At 38.3% G+C, this 19,593-nt stretch overlaps 1 protein-coding gene across 3 annotated transcripts; it reads right to left on the reverse strand.

The window, feature by feature from the left end:
• Positions 1–7,568: 7,568 nt before the first annotated feature.
• Positions 7,569–18,863, reverse strand: LOC111330903 (protein argonaute-2). Of its 3 annotated transcripts, none has more exons than XM_088748458.1 (12): positions 18,054–18,861; positions 17,397–17,558; positions 15,740–16,041; positions 15,304–15,360; positions 14,299–14,569; positions 13,576–13,710; positions 12,082–12,256; positions 11,522–11,696; positions 10,873–11,220; positions 9,543–10,334; positions 9,237–9,433; positions 7,569–8,929 (listed from the first exon to the last, which is right to left on the reverse strand). In XM_088748458.1, exons 1-12 carry the CDS (start codon positions 18,475–18,477, stop codon positions 8,857–8,859), a joined length of 3,111 nt encoding a protein of 1,036 aa, XP_088604584.1. In that variant the 5' UTR covers positions 18,478–18,861; the 3' UTR covers positions 7,569–8,856. The 3 variants fall into 3 exon arrangements, with proteins under 3 accessions (XP_088604584.1, XP_022791662.2, XP_088604585.1); XM_022935927.2 differs by having other exon boundaries at positions 17,397–17,540; positions 18,054–18,860; XM_088748459.1 differs by lacking the exon at positions 7,569–8,929 and having other exon boundaries at positions 9,253–9,433; positions 9,506–10,334; positions 18,054–18,863.
• Positions 18,864–19,593: the final 730 nt, after the last annotated feature.

The raw sequence follows: 19,593 nt of genomic DNA on the forward strand, positions 1-19,593 counted from the left end.
TCCAGTAGGGGGGGTCCACGTTTTGTACCGTCTGAAAATATGAAGTAAGCTTAGGTAACTGTGCTTCTCGATACTGACTACTCATATCAACGCTAAACTCAGATATTGCTCTTTCCATTTCCAAACCGCTGTCAGTTCTCTGTTATCAAACTCTGCGTAAGATTGCGAAGATTGTCCACGTACATTTTGGTTTTTCCGAGCCATTCATAGCAGGCATTCTGATCTAAACCAAAATAGGTGAACAAAGTTTTTAGCTAGTAAAAGTCGTTTTAGGGTGTAAATGAATGTAGGTGTTGAACAGCTTTTTGAATGTCTAGATACTAGTTACAGTATAAGGCGGGAACTGCTTTTCAAAAAAATAAATGTTTGATAGATGATAATGCCTACAGTGTGCGCTATGGGTATAATCTAAACTCGCTATCAACTATTCATCCACGATAATAATTCTAACATACAACTGGTTCAAATTTAAAGTGCTCTTATTTTATTAATAAATCAAGACACTACAATATCTTAGTTTATTTTTTTGGACAATCTTCTGTCAGAAAGGCATGTTAGTATGCGTTTATGCCGGTAAAAGGGTCCCGAGAGGCCTTCTCTATTTCAATACTGTAATAAGCAGTTCTAATGAATCTCACACTTACTTCTGCCCTATGCGCCGCTGTGAGTGGTAAAGCTTTTAATTCTAGTGCTACACTAAAACATAAGCCGACAATTCACCCAGGGGAAAAAATCAGGAGTGTGAACCCAGATAAACTAATTCCCTTGAGCGAACTTTTTATGACCAGGCATTTCTTGCTCCCTTACCTCCCATTAAAAATGCTACCCTTTTAAGAGGTTGCCAATTTAATCAATGAAGCACATCCTGAGGTTAAATTAAGTCAATTAAAGGGACCATTTACTTATCAATTTGTTTCAACCACCCAAGTAAGTAACGAAAATCGAGGGTAAACTTACAAAATCTGTCATCATTTGTGCATTTTTTTATACTCTAAGAGTTAACGCATTTTTTCCCATGAATAGCAGATTCTCTTTTCCTAGTTGCTTATCCCTCCTGACAATTTCCCCAATTCCCCTTGGCGAAGTTTGAGGCCACAACTCGAATTCATCGAGGAAACCGGAAACAACTTAGCCCTTTTCTAGCAAGCCACGCATACATGGGCGTTATAATACCCACTACTGTTGTTATTTGTTTCTTGTTGAAATTAAGAGACAACATTATGTAAGTGTGTACATTGCAAGGCTGTTTGATGTGACACCCATTGCAGCCTAAAACACCCACAATGATTCCCGATTTCCATTGCATTGAACCGTTCATATAACAACAAAAATCCAAAAATCCAGTATTCTGCTCCAAGAACAACACTGAAAAAGTGTCGATCTTTTAAGATAAAAACTTGCTCAAGAAATCAAAACTTTGCATTCAAAACACACCTCAGGGCCAGATCTTGCTGTTTGGCAGGAAAATGCCTTCTTACTTTATCCGCTAGCCCTTGTTCTTCCTTTTGAAGAAAGCTACTATCCCAAACACAACCTTTGCCTCATTTATGACCGAAAAGAGTTCTGGGAAATTTCACCACAACTCGAGAAGGCAACACCTCACGTTTCCATTCTAACAAATTATTAGAATCGTATCGGGCCACCCAGTCCTACCAGCAAAATATCACATCGATCAAGACTTTCGCCACTCAAAACTGGCCCAAAAAGCCTTGGTAGGTCCTGGTAGCCATCCACAGATGGGCCAGAGACACGACTTCACTTGTGAACTCGCCCAGCTTGCATGAAAGCATTTTGGCGGTCCAGTCTACATGAAACCACCTCTCACCTCTGTTTTCTTTCAGAGGCTTGCCTCTACCCACATTCCAGCTTAATGATGCTGTCCTGAGGGCTTCTGTAGAGGGAAAATGGCTCGAAAAACACTTATAAACGCGAGAAAACGAATCGATTTGAACGCATCCAAACAGGCCTTAACCCCAAAGGGTCACGGCCTGTTTGGATGCGTTGCCCAAAGTCTGAACCCACGGTGTCTCAAAACCGCAAATATTGTAAGGGATACCTCATATAACAACAAACAAAGTGAGCTTACGTTTTGTATGGCCAAATTATAAGGTTTTTTGCCAGCTGGAAAAGGGTTTGACCGAATAATGCCCCGACATGTGCATGCTTACGAGTACGCTCTGAGATACCCACACGGCCTGTTATCGAATGAATCCATATTTATCTTGCACCTGATCTAGGTGACTTAATTTGGCCCAATTCAATGCAAATTATTATTTGTGAAAACAGGCTTCAGACCTTGAGTTTATTTATGGAGCTTGTAACTCTTCCTTACTCCTTATGCATGTATGTATGTATGTATGTATGTATGTATTTACGATATTTAGACATGCAGGCCAGCCCAGTTCAGCTTGAAGCTGGTTTAAATGAGGGCCTGTACATCCCACTATCCTACCCCAGGGGAGGACATCCATCACACAGTAATCTCGTGTGTGGGAAATTAACGTCTCCCACTACCTTCCTGCTTGTGCTTAAATTGTAAGATTTTAGCACAAGTTGTGAGAAATTTATCGTGCTTTTGATAAAAAAAAAGTACATACATGAATGAATAAACGCTTTGATTCGAATAAATGCCGAGAAAATCTTAATGCGAAAGAAAGTCAGCTGAAAACTCTTCGTCGAAACATAACCATGATTTTTCGCTAACGATTGAAATAAAGCTCTCTGTTAAGTAGAGTATTCTTAAATATTTTGGACAGTTAACGGTGTCCATGCATATACATCATATGGACCGACAGGCCCGTAACCAGGGGGTGCACGGGGTGCGTTCGCCCCCCCCCCCCCCACAAGCCACAAAGGTCCGCATTTTGATACTCGATATTAAGGAGTGCAGTCGGTTAAACTGAAGATTAAAACTTAAACGTGATACTTAAACAAATTCTAGTAATAAGTCTTTCAATGGAAAATTTTATGATCAAGTTTATGGGGAAGCGATCGGTTCTCCGTTAGCACCCATCCTAGCTAATCTTTTTCTAGGTTTCCACGAGGAAACATGGCTAAATAATCTTAACCATTCGACTCGCTTTCTACTTTATAGGCGTTATGTTGGCGACACCTTTTGTGTCTTCCACAATGAACAGGATGCAATGTCATTTTTTGATTACATTAATTCACGGCACCCCAACATAAAATTCACTTTCGAAAAAGAGCATGATGGTAAACTCTCCTTTCTTGATATATTCATCGACAACTCTTCGAATGATTGTGTTTTTTCAGTTTTTCATAAAAATACCTACACTGGTCTGCTAACAAATTTCTTCAGTTTTATTCCATCATGCTACAAAATTGGCCTTATCCGAACTCTTATTAGTCTCCTTCGCAGCCGCTCGGGCCGGAGTCACGCAACGCTCCCCGTCCCCACCCGTGGGGACGGGGAGCGTTGCGTGACTCCGGCCCGAGCGGCTGCGAAGGAGACTAAACTCTTATGGACCGTATCTACAAAATCAAAAACACCTCTTCCGGTCTTCAAAACGATCTTAAGAAACTTTCCGACACTTTAAAACGCAATTCTCTTCCTTCGCATATTATTGAAAGAACTTTCAAGCGGTATCTTGACAGGTCTTCCTCTCAAAATAGCCGGAACATTGATGACAATAATACACGTTACTTTAAACTCCCTTTTGTCGGCTATTATTCTAAAATAGCGAACCTTAAACTCCGACAACTCACTAAGCGCTTTTGTAAATCGGACCTAAGTATCAAACTAGCTTTCACTTCTTTCAAAATTAAAAACATGTTCAGTGTTAAAGATCGTACTCGTGATGCTCTAAAATCCATGGTAGTTTATCAATTTTCTTGTACGGGATGTAATTCCCGTTATATTGGCGAAACTAGTCGCCACTTCTCTGCTAGGATAAAAGAGCACACGGAAAGCGATATTTTTAAGCATTTTAACACATCTCCTTCTTATGAGAATAAATACTCCCTTTCTTGCTTTAGCATTCTGGATTCTGCCAACAACTCAATTGATTTAAAAATTAAAGAAGCTTTTTATACAAATAAGATCAAACTTGAACTTAACAAACAATTAGCATTTTAGTTCACATCTTTAATTTCATGCTTGTTGTCACGCTGTAATTAGTACCCGCTTTTGTATTACATCATACTGTAAATATTTTATTCATCTACTTGTCTGTTATATAATTACTCACGTTCAGTTACTCATTGATTGAAAATGGCATAAGCATGCCGAAACATGTCTCTAAAAAAAGTTGTATATTTCTTACAATATTTATCCTACTTGCTACTACTACGACCCTATGGAGATACTTAATTATAAACACCTTGCAGCCATAGGCTGAATTACGGAATACTTACAAATACAGATGATAAAAAAAGGAGTCTAAAATATTACAACTTCGTCATTAAGAAAGAAGGAAAATTATCTAAATCTTATAAATATGGCTAGAAATAAAACTGTTCTTCAAGCGCTCGGTTTTGCATATGGGGAGAGTGAAATCACTTTTGCGCCTCAGTGCGTATCTACAACTCTTCCTTTGGGGGAGGAGGCTGTGGAGTCTATGGGTGGGGTTACGGACTATCTCGTCAAACAGATTGGTTGAAATGTGTGAGTTAAAACAAGACATAATAATCAAATAGAGGCAGAGCAGACTGGAAATTAGAGAGGAGAGAATTGTGATATACGGATATGAGCGAAGTACTACAGTTATAATTTTCAATAATCATTGGTATTGAATTTCAATATTAATGAACGGGCGTCAACATAATAGCCCTTAACCCAAGTATAGTCAAAAGCAACTTATGAATTTTCCTTTTAAATGCTCTTTTCCTGAGCTTACGCAAGTCAGGGTTTAGACAGTTCCATAACCTCGTACCAAACGCAGAGAAAGACTTAAATTTCACATGCAATCTAGATTTTAAAATTCTCATAAAAATTCTCTGTGGAAGAAAAACGCGTGTTATATGTATGGACGTCAGATGAATTAATAAAAGTTCGCGAATATTCCTAGGTGTAGAGCTAGTAGAAACGTCATGCATTATGGCAGAAATAGTTTCAAAATAGATCATATTAATGGGTAGGATACTCCAAGTTATAAAAAGAGGAATAGCATGAGATATTTTGCTGGAGAAGAAAATCAATCAGAGTGCACGCTTTTGTAAGGTGAGAATCTTTTTTAAATCACTCTGAGCTGCCTGGCCCCAAGCAGCTATACGTAGAGCGTGTAGGGAAAAATCAGCGAACGGTAAATTTGAAGAAGGGTATTTGAAGGTACAAGATGTCTAAGCCCAGCGATTATACCGACTATTTTGCTAATCTTCGAAGCAATATGATCAATATGAGGCCTCCAGGTTAAGTTCTTGTCAATTAGTATACCCAAAAATTTTACATAATCTTTGCATTCAGGAAGTGTGAATCCGTTGTTGTTGTTTTGATGATCGTGCACGAGCAAAGGGAATACCTGGGAAATTTCGATACCTGGGAAATTTCTGACAATTCTTTATCCTTTCTAGACATCAAAATTTCAATTGAAAGCAACGGTTTTATGTACTAGTGTGTATTACAAACCTACAGACTCGCATAATTACTTGTTATATTCGTCTTCGCATCCATCCCACGTTAAGAATTCCGTTTTTCTCAGTTTCTAAGACTTCGTCGTTTATGTAGTGATGACTTTGATTTCCACCACAAATCAGAGTCAATGCGCCAGTTTTAACGTGGTCACCGATGCAAAACGTGTCCTTTTATTCACGACATTGATAAAATATCAGGACCCAAACGATCCATTAAGATCACCGAACACTTCACGTGCACCTCCGCCAATGTAATCTATTGCATAACTTGCACTCATTGCAAAAAGATATAAATCGGCGAAACAGGCAGAAATGCTAGGTGACCGATTCCGAGAACACCTTCGCGACGTGGAAAGGAATGACAAGGACACATCGAAACCAGTCGTTAGACATTTTAATTTACCTAATCATTCTAAGCAACATAGGGCAATCTACGGTCTTTCCTTACACTTGGGTAGCACGGAAAGCCGTAAAGCTCTTGAGCAAAAGCTCCTCTTTCAAACCGGCAGTCTAAATCCGACAGGGATCAACGAACGCTTTTCATTCCACTAATCTATTCGTGTTTTTCTCGTTGCCATGTTCCCACCAATAACGTAGCTCCATTTTCTGCCTTTAAAAGCACACACAACCCACAAATCCTCTATTCGCTCCGACGAAGGGCTAACGCTCGAAACGTCAGCTTTTGTAATCGTTACGGTGGCCAATTTACCATTTCAACTTTGTTTATATATCCAAATTATTTCGTTACCCCCACCGACGCAGCCCCAAACAGTTTCTTTAGAAACTATCAGCCTTTATTCAACAGTACATTTTGTTTCTTATTTCTTTCTGATACTCCTCAAAACCGAAGGAAGACAGGCCAATACAGCAGCCAAAGCCCCTAAGGAGTGCGATGAAGATCTCTTTCCAAATATATATGCGCTTCTCAAGATATGCACCACAATCCCTGCAACGAGCTGTGAATGTGAAAGAAGCGCGAGTTCTTTAAGGCGGCTCCATACCTATAACATACGCATACATTGTCATTTTTATTCATATTCATCTACTGCAATATCTTTCACTGAACATAATGTTTAGACTCTTTTAACTATCAATATTAGTCACCTACAAATTTACAATTATTATTCATACTCTAAACTTATATATTTTTACCCATAGAGTTTTTTTTTTTCTGATTCAGTTAACAATGTCGCTTGTGTTTGGGCTTTGCCTTCAGCTCAAGTCCTCTCCTTTTTGCTTCTGTTAATTGAGTTAGTTACGTGCTGGAATTTTTTATTTTTTTATTTCTTTTTACTTATAAGTACTTCTAATATTAAATTATAGTTAATTATTATAGTTTAATTACAATAGTTTAATTATAATAGTTTACTTTAATTTAATCTAATTATTATAGTTTATTATTCAAATTATAGTTAATTTATAGTCTACCGTTTTATAAATGAGCCTCTGGCTCGGGCAATTGGGCAACCATGCCTCACGTTAAACAATAAACTTTGATTGATTGATTGATAACAGAGCATGCATAGGCCAGGAAAGGCTGTCGTCCCTCGCACTAATGCACATACATTATCAAGTTAAAATTGCTTTGGATGAGGTGGTAAATCTGTTTGCCACCAAACACCCACGGAAGCTGGAGCTCGGGAGTATTCTGAGGGATTAGTTCCGCAGTATTTTGATGTATCATTTTACATCGTAAAATTAGTCCTTTGTAACTTAATTCAAACAGTTGTATTCGACAAATGTCATATTCAGTTCCTACCGTGTACTTTGCAGTTACGATTTGTCATGTATCGCTACTTTCCTAAATAACGGATCTGACAATAAAAAATACATTTTGGTAGTTTGGTCCACTTTGGCCTCGTTAGCACCCCCCCACATAAAATCCTCGTTACCTCTTCATCATTATTCGCTTTGCTTGCGTCTGAAGACATCGGGATTACACTGTTCGAGAATCAACGGAAACCATAAACATCAAAACATTACAATTCTAAAACTGGAATTTTTAATGATACGTCTAACCATACATTGCATCAGAATGCCTGTCACCACAGCTTAATAATTTAAATTTACGTAAAACTGTTAAGGAGAAACAACTTAAAGGAGAAAAAGCAGATTTCACATGCTGTTTACAGATTTGGCCATCAAAACGGGCGTTATTACAGTCCATCACAGAAACGGCCCTTGTGTTCAATATCAAATATTTTTCGAGATAATGCCAAACAAAATCACGTGTGCTTTTAAAAATGTGCTTGAACAAGTTATTGGTTCCGATTCCAAAAAAGCTTTCACTATCGACCTCCTTTAGACAAACTACAGCATCGAAAATCATGATATATTGTTACAAAATTCATAGCAAATGGACTGTCTTTAATTTACTCGTGATTCGTGCATTTAATAACTTGGGTACTCGTTTTCTGTACCCAGCGCATAGTTAATATTTTAAATATATCTATTAAAAAAGTATTACAATTTTCTATTATTTTCGTCAAGTATAAATAATAATGTCGATAATAAATATCCCAGCAATCAATTCTAACAAAAATTACCACAAAGATAATTTCAATTACTTGTCTTTATAACATAGCTAGCAGAGCCGCGCAATCAAATTCAGTATACGTAAGCGTGCTCAAAATCCCGATATTGCACGCTGATAGCGTGAGCAAATCGCTTTGCCAGAATTTTTTTTTTCGCACGAGCGGCCACTGTTAGCAGGGGGAAAAATAATATACATCGCGACAGTAATGGATACAAACAGAGACCCGGCCTACCAGTCTCAAAACGAAGACAATTTTCCGAACTTTTCCCTTGGGCTAGAGTTCTTAAACTCAAACTTTCAACAGAAAATTAAACCAATTCCTATTTTGCTTAATATTTCGCTTACCGCGTACAATCACTTCTGGTATTGTTGTCCGTTTTTCGCGTTGGATTTGATGCACAATTCCAGCGGTTATGTTATAAAACAATTGGTTCATGCTTTTAGCTGTGTACTGTCGAGACATGGTGCACGTGAGAAGTTTGGAGAGCACCCAAAAAGCTAGAGTGCCCTTGGCTATTGCCTTGGGCAACTCTTACGCTTCTCTCGTGCTCTCCAAAGTTCCCATGTGTTCCATAACTCGATAGTGCACGGTAAAGCATGAACCAATTGTTAATTAAAGTTTTTTGAAAAAAATTATCGCAAGACAAAAGAGCTTTTCCCCCTCCGGCACCATTCTGAACATGGAAGATCAGTTACACTGTTTCAATACACGGCATATTCTTGGTGCTTCTTTAAGTAAAGTACATGGCTCCTTTCATCTTAGCATTAACCTCGATGGCTTTTGCGGACTTCTCCAGGTCCACACTGAAACATGAAGATTCTAATTTTAATAAACCTAACGGAACAAACTGGCTAGGAAATGAAAATCTTGCATCATAACGATGAGAAATGTCCTGTTTTCATTCATTTATGTTTTGTTATTCGTGCACAACTATTTTCTTTTAATATTTCAGAATATGATTTGGGCAAACTGTCTAATCATCTAAGCGAACAACACATTTAAAAGCTCAAAAATAATTTTCTCCCTTTCCAGAAAACAGTTGATTCTTGATTTTCCTTCTATAAAACCTCTACACAATTTAAGCTCCAATCTAAATATAGTATGTCTTACCTTCCTTCCTTTCCAGTCACGTGGTATCTGGCTCTGAAAGCCACCAAGTGTGCATAATAGGTAGGGGCTGGCATGGAAACACTACGTGTGCACCGTGCGTACACGTGACACAGTTGGTATGTAAGCTGCTGAAGGCTGTCAGCTGTGAATAAGTTATCGTCATATAACACGTGATAGTGTGTGGGTCGGCTTGTTCCCTGGATAAAAAAGAAAATTTTTCTTTAATTCAACCGGAATAGCAGAAATTATGAAACAAAAAGTAAAGTTACCTGAGAACCCGTGATGTTTATTCAAAAATTGAAGTACCTGGATTCCATAATGACTGCAGAGATAAAAGTCGAACTCGTAAGGATGCGTGATACCGCTGTCCACTATTGTACCAGGAGGAACATTTCCTGCTTTTCCAACTTCATCTCGTTGGTTTTCACAGAACAATCTCGTATGATGGCGCTTCTGAACCACCACAAAAGTGATTCTAGGGCGATAATCTTTTTCAAGATCCATGCAGGCCTGTTGCACAGCCCGCACTTCATGAACAAGTACTTGGTCAAATTGACCCTCGCTGACTCCATCCCGGTAGAAGATGATCTTTCTAGGCTTAAGCTTCCCACTGGCCTTGTAAAACTCAATAAGAAGCTCTTTCACCATCGCCGCCAAGTCATTAATTATTTCTTGAGCAGCTTTTCCATTCTCATGGTTCTGTGCTCGCACCCGAGCACAGTACTTTGTGGCATTGATATCCATACTTGCCACAACAGCAGCAATGGAAGGAATTCCATTTTCAGTTGGAGAGGGGTGGGTGACATCGGCGCCAAAGATAATAACAGGTTCTCGGAAAACAGGCGACTTTACTCCCGGATCTATATCATGATTGATTCCTCCAAGTTTTGAGTTGATCTTCAACCCGATATTGGCGCAAACCTGAAGGTTGATACGGTGTACATGCTTTGATTGTACACACTGCGTTGGAATCCCAATAACATTGTCGCCAACACGTTTTAACTCTGGATAGATTTGTTTGTCTCTCTCGGGCAGAACAGCCATGATCAGTTGAAGTTCTGGAATTTCTACTACCCACTTAGAAAACAAGCTCTCTACCTGAAAGAATGGAAAAATTAAACAAAGATTATGGAAGCCAAGCTGAATTAAAAATCTCTGCTTTTTCTGTGTTGAAATAACTCTGATCGGTCCATAGGTGTGGACGAATGGATCTTACACAGGAATACAAAGCAAAACTTCTGCACAAAAGTACATCTTATTCGAAGGTATAAAATATTACACCAACAGACATTTTGCTCATTTCTCATCGAATAAGGGAAGTAATTTCCTACTGCTATAACATTTTTGCATTATTCGAGAGTCGTGTTGATCGCATAAGGCGCATTGGAAATAAGAAAACAGCACAAACGTGCCATCTCAGTCCTACGTGACAGAGAAAGAAAAAAAAAGCAAAGTTTAGATCGTTACTGCGGTCACTCGATTCCTTTGACACATGATCACTACCCAACGAATAAGTAAACAGCACTGTCCACTTATTCTTTTGGCAAAAAGTACCCTTCTGAACTTTGTTAGGAGGATTTTTAACGACAGTCATTTCTTTCATACGGAACACCTGTTAAACGTGAAGATATCTTACATCTCTAATGCCCCTGTCGTATGCCACAACAACTGGCTGCTCTGACATCCTCAAACCCTGCCGACTGGATACATCGGCCATGTGCTTAGAAAAATTTTCCAGCTGGTCTTTATGACATCTGCCATCAAAACAAGCCAATGCCCACTTATTAATCCGGGCTCCCTGATGCAGCGATTTGTCGCGCATATCCCATGAACCACGAAGAGGAACCAATGGCCGATCCTGTGGTCCAAGGTTGATTGTGGGTGCTGGAAGTACACGTCCTTCTACCTTAACCATCTCTGTGCTGATTGAAGTATGGAACTCATCTCTTAAGTATTTGCCACTTGCTTGAGTAACTCTTTGGGCCTAATAATATTTAAACCACACACGAGAACATTGCCATTTTGAATACATTAGTTTTTTGGTTCACTTTCTGTTCGGCTCGCATAAATCGGGCGTCTTTGTGTAATGAAGTTCCTTGTAGTAACCATTGCAGTTATTTTCGCTTTGCTCCACAACAGATCAGCAATATATGAAGTTTTCTCTTGCTACATGCAAAATGAACTTTCATTTGCAAAGGCTTTACATCGAAAACTAAATATTTTTATAACCACCCAAAATGCAAGAATACCTACAAGAAGATTTAATTACACGTAAATGAACTTACCCAGTGTTGAATGTTACTCTGTCGCTCAGGCGCAGGGCGAGCAGTGCTTTTAATCATGTTTGCAGTCTGTTGTTCTGATAAATATTTTCTTGGACTAGGAAGAATAGTGCAGACCTCCATTGGCAGATATCTGTCTTTTTTCTGTTCAACTTTTAAGCATGGTAGGTGAGGATACCTATAGGTAACAAAGCTTAATATTAGGGCGCCTTTCAGCAGGTAAAGCTTAAAATTATGACGCCCTCACCAAGTGGCGGGCTCATTAATGTAAATGTAGCTCTACCAATGAAATTATGCCGCAATATCGTTGCAGTGCAGCTCCACGAGTGTCTCGCGGGCGGCTCACAAAGTCCGCGAGAGTTGAGTCGGAGAGCGAAGCGAGGCGGCGGGAGGTCTGAGGGGTGTCTGGCACGAATATTGAGAGGCAGGCATTTATTATTTGTCCCAGGCCCCTTGACAAGGCGCCACTCCGACGGACCCACGAGAAGCTCCGCGATATGCAGGTCCAGCAGTACTGATGACGGACTGCCCACAACTATAGTTATATCATCAACAGTTCATACCTTAAAGTCAAACCGTATCTATCCCTGAAATACTCTGCAATAGTTGTTTTGTATGTGCGACCTGTTCCCTCATCTGTAACATCAAACTGCATCCTTTCGGCTGATTCTCCAGAGAAACCCCAAACTGTGTACTTCCTCTTAATGGGGGCAGCATGAGTGGTTTGTATACGTATTCCTTAAACACATATTGCAACCACAGAAAAAATCACAAGTTAGTGCTTTTGATAACAAATCATAAACAGTCCTGGAAATCCTAACATTCCATTAAGTTAATTAAAATAGTTATATTTTCAAAGTCCTTCATTATATGAAAGCTTATTGAATGATAATCAAAGAAAAAGTGTATGTGCTCATGACCATATCAATCCTATTAAGCTTCTTTCAAAACATTTTTCCTGCAGTCAAAATTAATCTAGTGTTTAATTTGAACAGTGGACAGAAATCTGGTCTTAACTACGCATCTATCAATCTGTTCAGACAGTTCAAGACTCTTAAAGTAACTTTTGTGAACCTCATTTTTGTCAACTGAAGGCCACTTTTATCTACATGTAACCACTAAAAAATAATTAGTCTCTGAAATTCCACTATCTAAATGCATTAGATTATCATACTGCTTAAACGTTTTATAATCAATTGAGCACCCACTAACATCTAAGCAATTGATGAGAGTTAAGTTTAAACTTCTTTGATAAATGTTTGTATAGAGAATTAGAAATTACGCTTACTTTAGCAAAAAAAGTTATTTTTATTATTAACACTTAAAAATGTACTTGTAATTCATCAAATATTTTTGCTCACACAAGATTGGTCTAAATGCATCACATGACCAAATTAATATGCACCAACTGAAACTGGGGAATGTTCAAGGATACGCCACAAGTGATATTTTCCAATTTCCAAACCTTACAGGTATGTCTAATACAAGAAACTCTTCATTTAAATTGAATGTAAGACAAGAGAACCTTGTGTGGTTGTTACAGAAGGTGGATATTTATTTGTTCATAAAGTCATGCCAGAGAACACTTAAAGTGAAAACTCCACCATTAAATGACAGAAAACAGTAAGCTGTCCATAACCATTTTTCATTCCAGTTGAAAAATTTTTGAAGGATGATAAACATAATAGCCTCCATTTGGGCCAAAATTATTATTTGTTGTTGCTTGAAGGTCACAGTTTTCCTGGAGCTTTGGTCTTAAAAAATGTGCATCTTGCATCTTGCATCATGGAACAGAAAATGTTAGCAGACAAATAATCCTGTATATTTTTCCACCTAATGTTTTATATATAGATGTATTATAATTATAAGACAAAACAGTAAGATAATTATTGTAATATACATTAAATGTAACAATGTCAATCATCACTATTGTACAAATATAACTGTAGAATAAAAAATTCAGTGCAGTGGTAGACTGTTGCCAAACCACTGAGCACACCTGTGTAAATTAAGTCTACAGTTATCAATGTCAAAGATCACAAGACAAAGCTACTAACCACGTATGGCTTTCTCAAGCTTCCAACTGGCAGGTTGAAAACTGCGATCTTCAATGTTATGGGCTCTCACACCAAGGGTTTCACACAAGAAATCAGGAACAAAAGCTTGTTCCTTGTCAAATCCTTTCGCAGAGACTGAGAGAAGAGAAACTTGCTTTGAGCTTATATAATGTATATGTATATGTAAATGTTGAACACTTCCAAAAGGATCAGTACAGACAAGCTTTAATCAAACAGTATGTGCTTTCTTTCTAGAATTATTGTCTAATCTTGAAAATAATCATTATTATTTTGTTAAGACCCAAACATTACTTAGTAAACAACCTTTAAGGTTGTATAACTCAAATTTTTATAGGAATGGTGAAAACATGTACTTTAATTTCTGGCCAAATACTTGTGGGCAATCTGTTAGGGAGGTGTGGGTTATAGGACAATTTTAAATCCCCCAGCACTGGTTACATCAACTCTGTTACAGCAATTTCCAGCTGTTTAAAATAATTTCACAAATTGAAGTACTCTTCCAACAAGACAATTGTTGAATTGTCCAAAAAATTTCTCCCCTGGTAGCCTCTCAACTTTACAAATGACTTTTGCTGCAGAAGGAACACAACAAAGCTGCACGCAAATGCAATGCTGATGCGAGTTGATTTCATATGGCCACAATATAATAAGTTGCATGAGACAAAAAGTTTGTATGAAATTTTACCAATAACTAGGTCTCACCATCAATGTTCACCAGCATTGCCTTCCACTCAGAATGCCGAATACTTGAATAAAAACCAAATTTCACTTCACATCCTGCACCCAAGGGGCTTCTTCGACCATCAAGTGGAAAGAATGATCTTCCAACAGGGGTGTAATACAATGATGGCATCTGTCGCACCACAATGTCCAATGCCTGTACTGCATCCTGAGGTATTTTGCCATTTTGTTTTCCACTTAAAAACTTGTTAAGTTCCAAAAGACTCACTGCAGCAGCAAACTGAATTTTAACCTTAAGAAAATTAAAGTAAATTTTTTAAAATGATATCCAGCCAAATGACATAATGCCTACAACATGTGTTGGATAATGTGATTCTTTCAGTGAGAACATCAAGAAAACTGTCTCAAACCATTTTAAAGATCTGCTGATAGTAGTCAGGGATCTCGATAGAATTTCGTGCAGCCATTGCTGTGCTACTTAATTCCCACATAACACTAAAATTCATGGGAAGATGACATATGTGAGAGGCCTGGGCTAGAATTTACAAATTCAATAATATTTTCAACATTGTGGAGACATTAAGAAGCATAGTAATTGTTCATTCATTTAGTGGTCTGCTGACATGCTATTCGTTTCAAAAATTAAAACCGCCTAATAGTCAATACCAAACAATTAATTACCTCCTCAAGAAGTTATTCTTTTATTTGCATTTAATAGACTAATTGGTCCACTAGTCAAAGTGCTTTAACAACCATATGTAGCACTTACCAGTGACAACCGTGACAGCTGTACGTTACGGTTTACGGTTTCAATCGAGAAACCTGGTACTACATATACATGTATCATCATAAATAATGATTACACAAGTGCTGCAGACTATAGTGTACATCAATCTATTTCTACACTGTAAAAGAGTGACTGCATTCACCATGACTATCACCATGATGTTACTATTACAGTACAATATTTCTCATTTTTTTGTACCCTTGCACTTGAGATATAATATATCAAAGCAAAATGCTTACCTTGAAATTCCTCTCTTTACCTCCATCCTTGCCTGGTAATTTAACAACAAGTTCAGCCTGTCAGAACAATTGACATTTTAACTCCTTAACTCCAACAACAGCTGATTAAGTGTGCCACATAGATATCAACAAAATTTTGTGTTTTGCATGGAGATCTTTGTTTGAGGTTATATCAGTTAACAGTTGGCTATGTAACTCATGTCTTTATACTTCTTTCATGAATTTCAATGGTGCTGTCCACACACAAGGTGTAGTCCACACATTGCAGGTATAAATTTTACAATGTATCTACTATTTATTTTTCACCTTTTAAGAAAAAATTAAGCTAGAACCCAGAGATCCTAGCTACTAGCAATAGAGTCACCTCTCCTAAATTCTCTTCAGCAAAGGAATTGATTATAACACAATTGGAAGAGCTGTTGTTAAAAAAACTTACAGGAACAGGCAGCTTGATCCTGCTGTACAAGTTCTTTGCACCATCAAAAGCAGGATGGTGGCCTTGAAATGTAGTATGTTTGTATTCCTCTATGATTTTGTTAACAACATCTCTCTTATCACTTCTGGGACATTTGTCTGGAGTTATTTCAACATCGTAATGATACAGGTCTGACAGCTCTGGTGAAATATTGAGGCGAAAGAAGTTTGCCCTCAATGCTATAGGGTGGCCTTTTGTGCCATGACCTGGTCTTTTAGGAGGATGTGGGCCACCATTTCCTTGAGTTTGATGAGTGGTATGTCCTGAGAGAGAATTATAACATACATCATCAAAACCCTGAGTTAGCTTTTAAGAACAAATCAATTTCAAAACATGTTTGTTTCTTGGAAATCTAAACTGAAAATACAAATACGAATTAGAAGAAATATTTGCATTGATGGGGGGGAGGGCATTTTGTATCATTTTGAAGAAGTGCAGGTACTGTGGTAGTCAATATGATATTTTTCCCTGTTTTTCTACTGTCAGACAACCACCTCCAATATGGAAAGCATCTGAGATTCAACAAAGGTTACCACTGACACCAATAAAATTCCCTTGATGGTTGCATGTGACATTAAATTACATCTGCTTCAGCAAAATCAAACTAAAGAAATGCACATTTTACAATGACCAGGCTTTCAAAGAAATGTAGACAAGTGTTGAACCCTTAGACTCCTTAGAGAAAGTGGCATCTTGTTTCTCCTTACAAAATCACCCCTGAATCACACATTTGAGACATGAGAATAAATAAAATGATCACCAACTAAAGAAGCCTTTCAATTATTTTTAAGCAAATTCTCCTTGTCAGCATCTTAGGAAATGTATTAAGAACAGTATGGAGAATACGCATGCTGATGTTTGGGTGTAAGGGATTAAGAAAAAAATTCTTAATGAATGGTAATTAAGGTCTTTTTTTTTCGGCAAGAAACATGTTTTCAGTAAATGGTTTGAACCCGGGGGTAAGATGTGAAGGTGTAGTCTGATCGTCCGGGTGAGTGTAGTCCTGAGAAGGACTGTTGTCGGTGGCAGTGACTGACGTTTCGACAACCTGTGCGGAAGTCATCATCAGAGTCAAGTGAGTGATTGTTGTCAGTAGAATGTTCTTATTCCAGTTCGTGTGAAATGATGCCTAACCTACAGCACTGATTATTTTCAATGACTGACTCTGGAAAGCTGGTTTACTAACTTAGAACAGACTCCCCTAAACAGATGTCAACAACTACCCGCCCCATACAAACGACTCATTCACGACATAAACATCACAAACGACCGAAAAAGAACAACCTAGCTTTACCGACAGACCGAAACAGACCAATCACGAACGACTTACGTCACTTGAGTCTTACAGCCAATAACATCACGGCAAAACCAACCGATCATTTCACACGAACTGGAATAAGAACATTCTACTGACAACAATCACTCACTTGACTCTGATGATGACTTCCGCACAGGTTGTCGAAACGTCAGTCACTGCCACCGACAACAGTCCTTCTCAGGACTACACTCACCCGGACGATCAGACTACACCTTCACAAACATGTTTTCAGTGAAAAAGTGTTGCATTCAACATTATGGTGGTATAGATGAGCATAGAGTTAAAGGTTTCTTAAAGTACCTCCACTTCCCAAAGAAGAACCTAGCTTTTTTGTCCCATTTTCAACTTCCTTGTTCACTGCCACAGTACTGCTTGTAGCAGCAGCTGAAGATGGGGTGGTGGCACCAACAGATTTTATTGAGGAGGCATCAGCTGCAGGAGCACCTGAAAGCAAAGTGGAAGCTGTTGATTACATAGAAAATAAATTCCATTAACTGGGAGATTAACTAAGTATCTTAAAATGAAATTAAGTTCACATCATCTGACTGAGTGTAAAAAGTCTTAACACAGGATTTCTAAAAGTTCACTTCACATCATTCACAAAAAATATTTCTCTTTCCTGCACTTTTCTCTTTCTAGCTCCAATTCATTTCATTACATCGCCTGAGAGAATCTGCTGTTAATCATTGTAGATTTGATCTCAATCAAAGTTAGCTATTCCATTATTTTTTCTCTCCAGGAATTGTGACATTTCCTAATACGATAATGAATTAATAGGATGAGTTTTATGGAAATCAAACTGTGGTATAGAACATGACTAGAAGCCTTAAATTCTTGGCAAAAAAGCATACCACAGACAAGAAAGCCTTGTCATTGTCGATGTACGTCTTTATTAAATGTACACAACACTCCTACTCAGAAAATTAGCAAACTTTCATTAGTTTGACGGTTAGTTACCTCCGCCTTTATCGTCAGAAGAACTTGCAGGTATATCGCGTTGTCTTCCTTTAATCTTTCTAGACTTTGATGGTGTTTCGACCGAAGATCTTCCCGTTTGGTTGTGTTCTTCAACAGTTGTCGTTGCTCTGCTAGCAGTTGTAGAACTTTTTTCCGGTCTTACTGTGTCTTTTTGATCATTTAACAGATCATTACCGCACGCACCAGCAGCTAGTTTCTCATCAAAATCAGCTGTACTTGAATCCTTAGGATTTAAATAATCTGGCTTCTCCTCGATCGTAATCCCACTCTTCTCGAGAGGCTTCCCAACACGGTCAGTTGTGCCAGGAGTAGGTGGTAAATCGTGACCTCTTCCTCGTCCTCGTCCTGCATTTCCACGTCCTCTCCCTTTACGTTTATTTTTCCCTTGTCCTTGGGAAGACATGCTGAATTACTCGTAACGTATTAGATAGCACTACAATCGAACATTCGCAATAAAATGTTTTTAAGTCAACCTCCTTTCACTCTATAGGTCTAAGGCATAAATAAACTACAACTAAAATGCTTCCGTTGCGCTTCTTCACGGGGAATAACCATGACGTAATTCCACAAAGATCAATCAAACGACGTCCGTCGCTTCTTGGAAAGCAACAAGGTAAACGTCACTTCTTAAGATAAATTTTACACTTTCAAAGCTAAATATCAGTTACCGCGATAAAATAGCCTAATTTTTTAAATTGAAACACTGGTTGCAATAGTTTTCTTTCGACAAACCCTCAAAATACTTTGTTTCTAGTGCGAAATTGAAGTCCTCCGCCATATTTGACGTACAAAAATCATATTCCAGTCACCCCTCCCCCAATATATTTTTTCTTAGCCTGGCTTATTAAATCGACTGTTGAATCCAGAGGGATACCAAGTTTCTCATCGCTACCCATATACTCGGGGGAAAGAAGCAGGGCGCGGATCTCTTTTGCTCAAACAGAATTCTTGAAGAGTTCCTATCTTTATTCTTTATTACAATTTAATGGCGATACTGATAACATGGTCTAAAGAGAAGAAGATTGGTAAGAAATATGTGCAAGGAATAAAGAGGCCATAAGATGGCACGATTAGCATAAAATATGGCGGGTGTAAATTTTAGAGTTCCGTTGATTTGCCTCTTCATTGGCTTATTTCTACGATTATACTCACTTCATTGTCCAAAATCAAATGCTTTTAACTCAATGGACCCACTTGAGGGGTCAAGTGTTCCTGTTATATTAAATGGATCACTTTCATTGTACTTCCATCGGCAGCAACTTGTAGTTTGGAGGCGTTTGGCAATCGCTGGAATTCGCCGGGCTCAATTTACTTGGGCTAAGCATGGCTACATCTTTTTAGCAGCACCCGATCGTGATCCATCTATAGACATCACTATTTGTATGGACATTTTCGCGAATCCTGGTCCTTCTACAAGTGCCAGCAGTGATGAGAGACCTAACAGAATGTGTTTGGGTACAAACACGGCAGGCTCGACGCCATCTTGTCTTGCCGATTTACCATCCAAGGGACTTGTGTT

Source organism: Stylophora pistillata, chromosome 2, assembly GCF_964205215.1.
Source record: "Stylophora pistillata chromosome 2, jaStyPist1.2, whole genome shotgun sequence".
NCBI lineage: Eukaryota > Metazoa > Cnidaria > Anthozoa > Scleractinia > Pocilloporidae > Stylophora > Stylophora pistillata.

Bases quoted from the DNA above. Each gene is read 5' to 3' on its own strand.
- LOC111330903 (XM_088748458.1), bottom strand. From the start codon at position 18,477: ATGTCTTCCCAAGGACAAGGGAAAAATAAACGTAAAGGGAGAGGACGT. The intron at 15,361-15,739 runs GTAAGTTTTTTT...TTGTTCTGACAG, and splicing joins GGATCAAGCTGCCTGTTCCT to GCTGAACTTGTTGTTAAATT. The intron at 10,335-10,872 runs GTAAGATATCTT...CCATTCTTTCAG, and splicing joins ACGACAGGGGCATTAGAGAT to GTAGAGAGCTTGTTTTCTAA.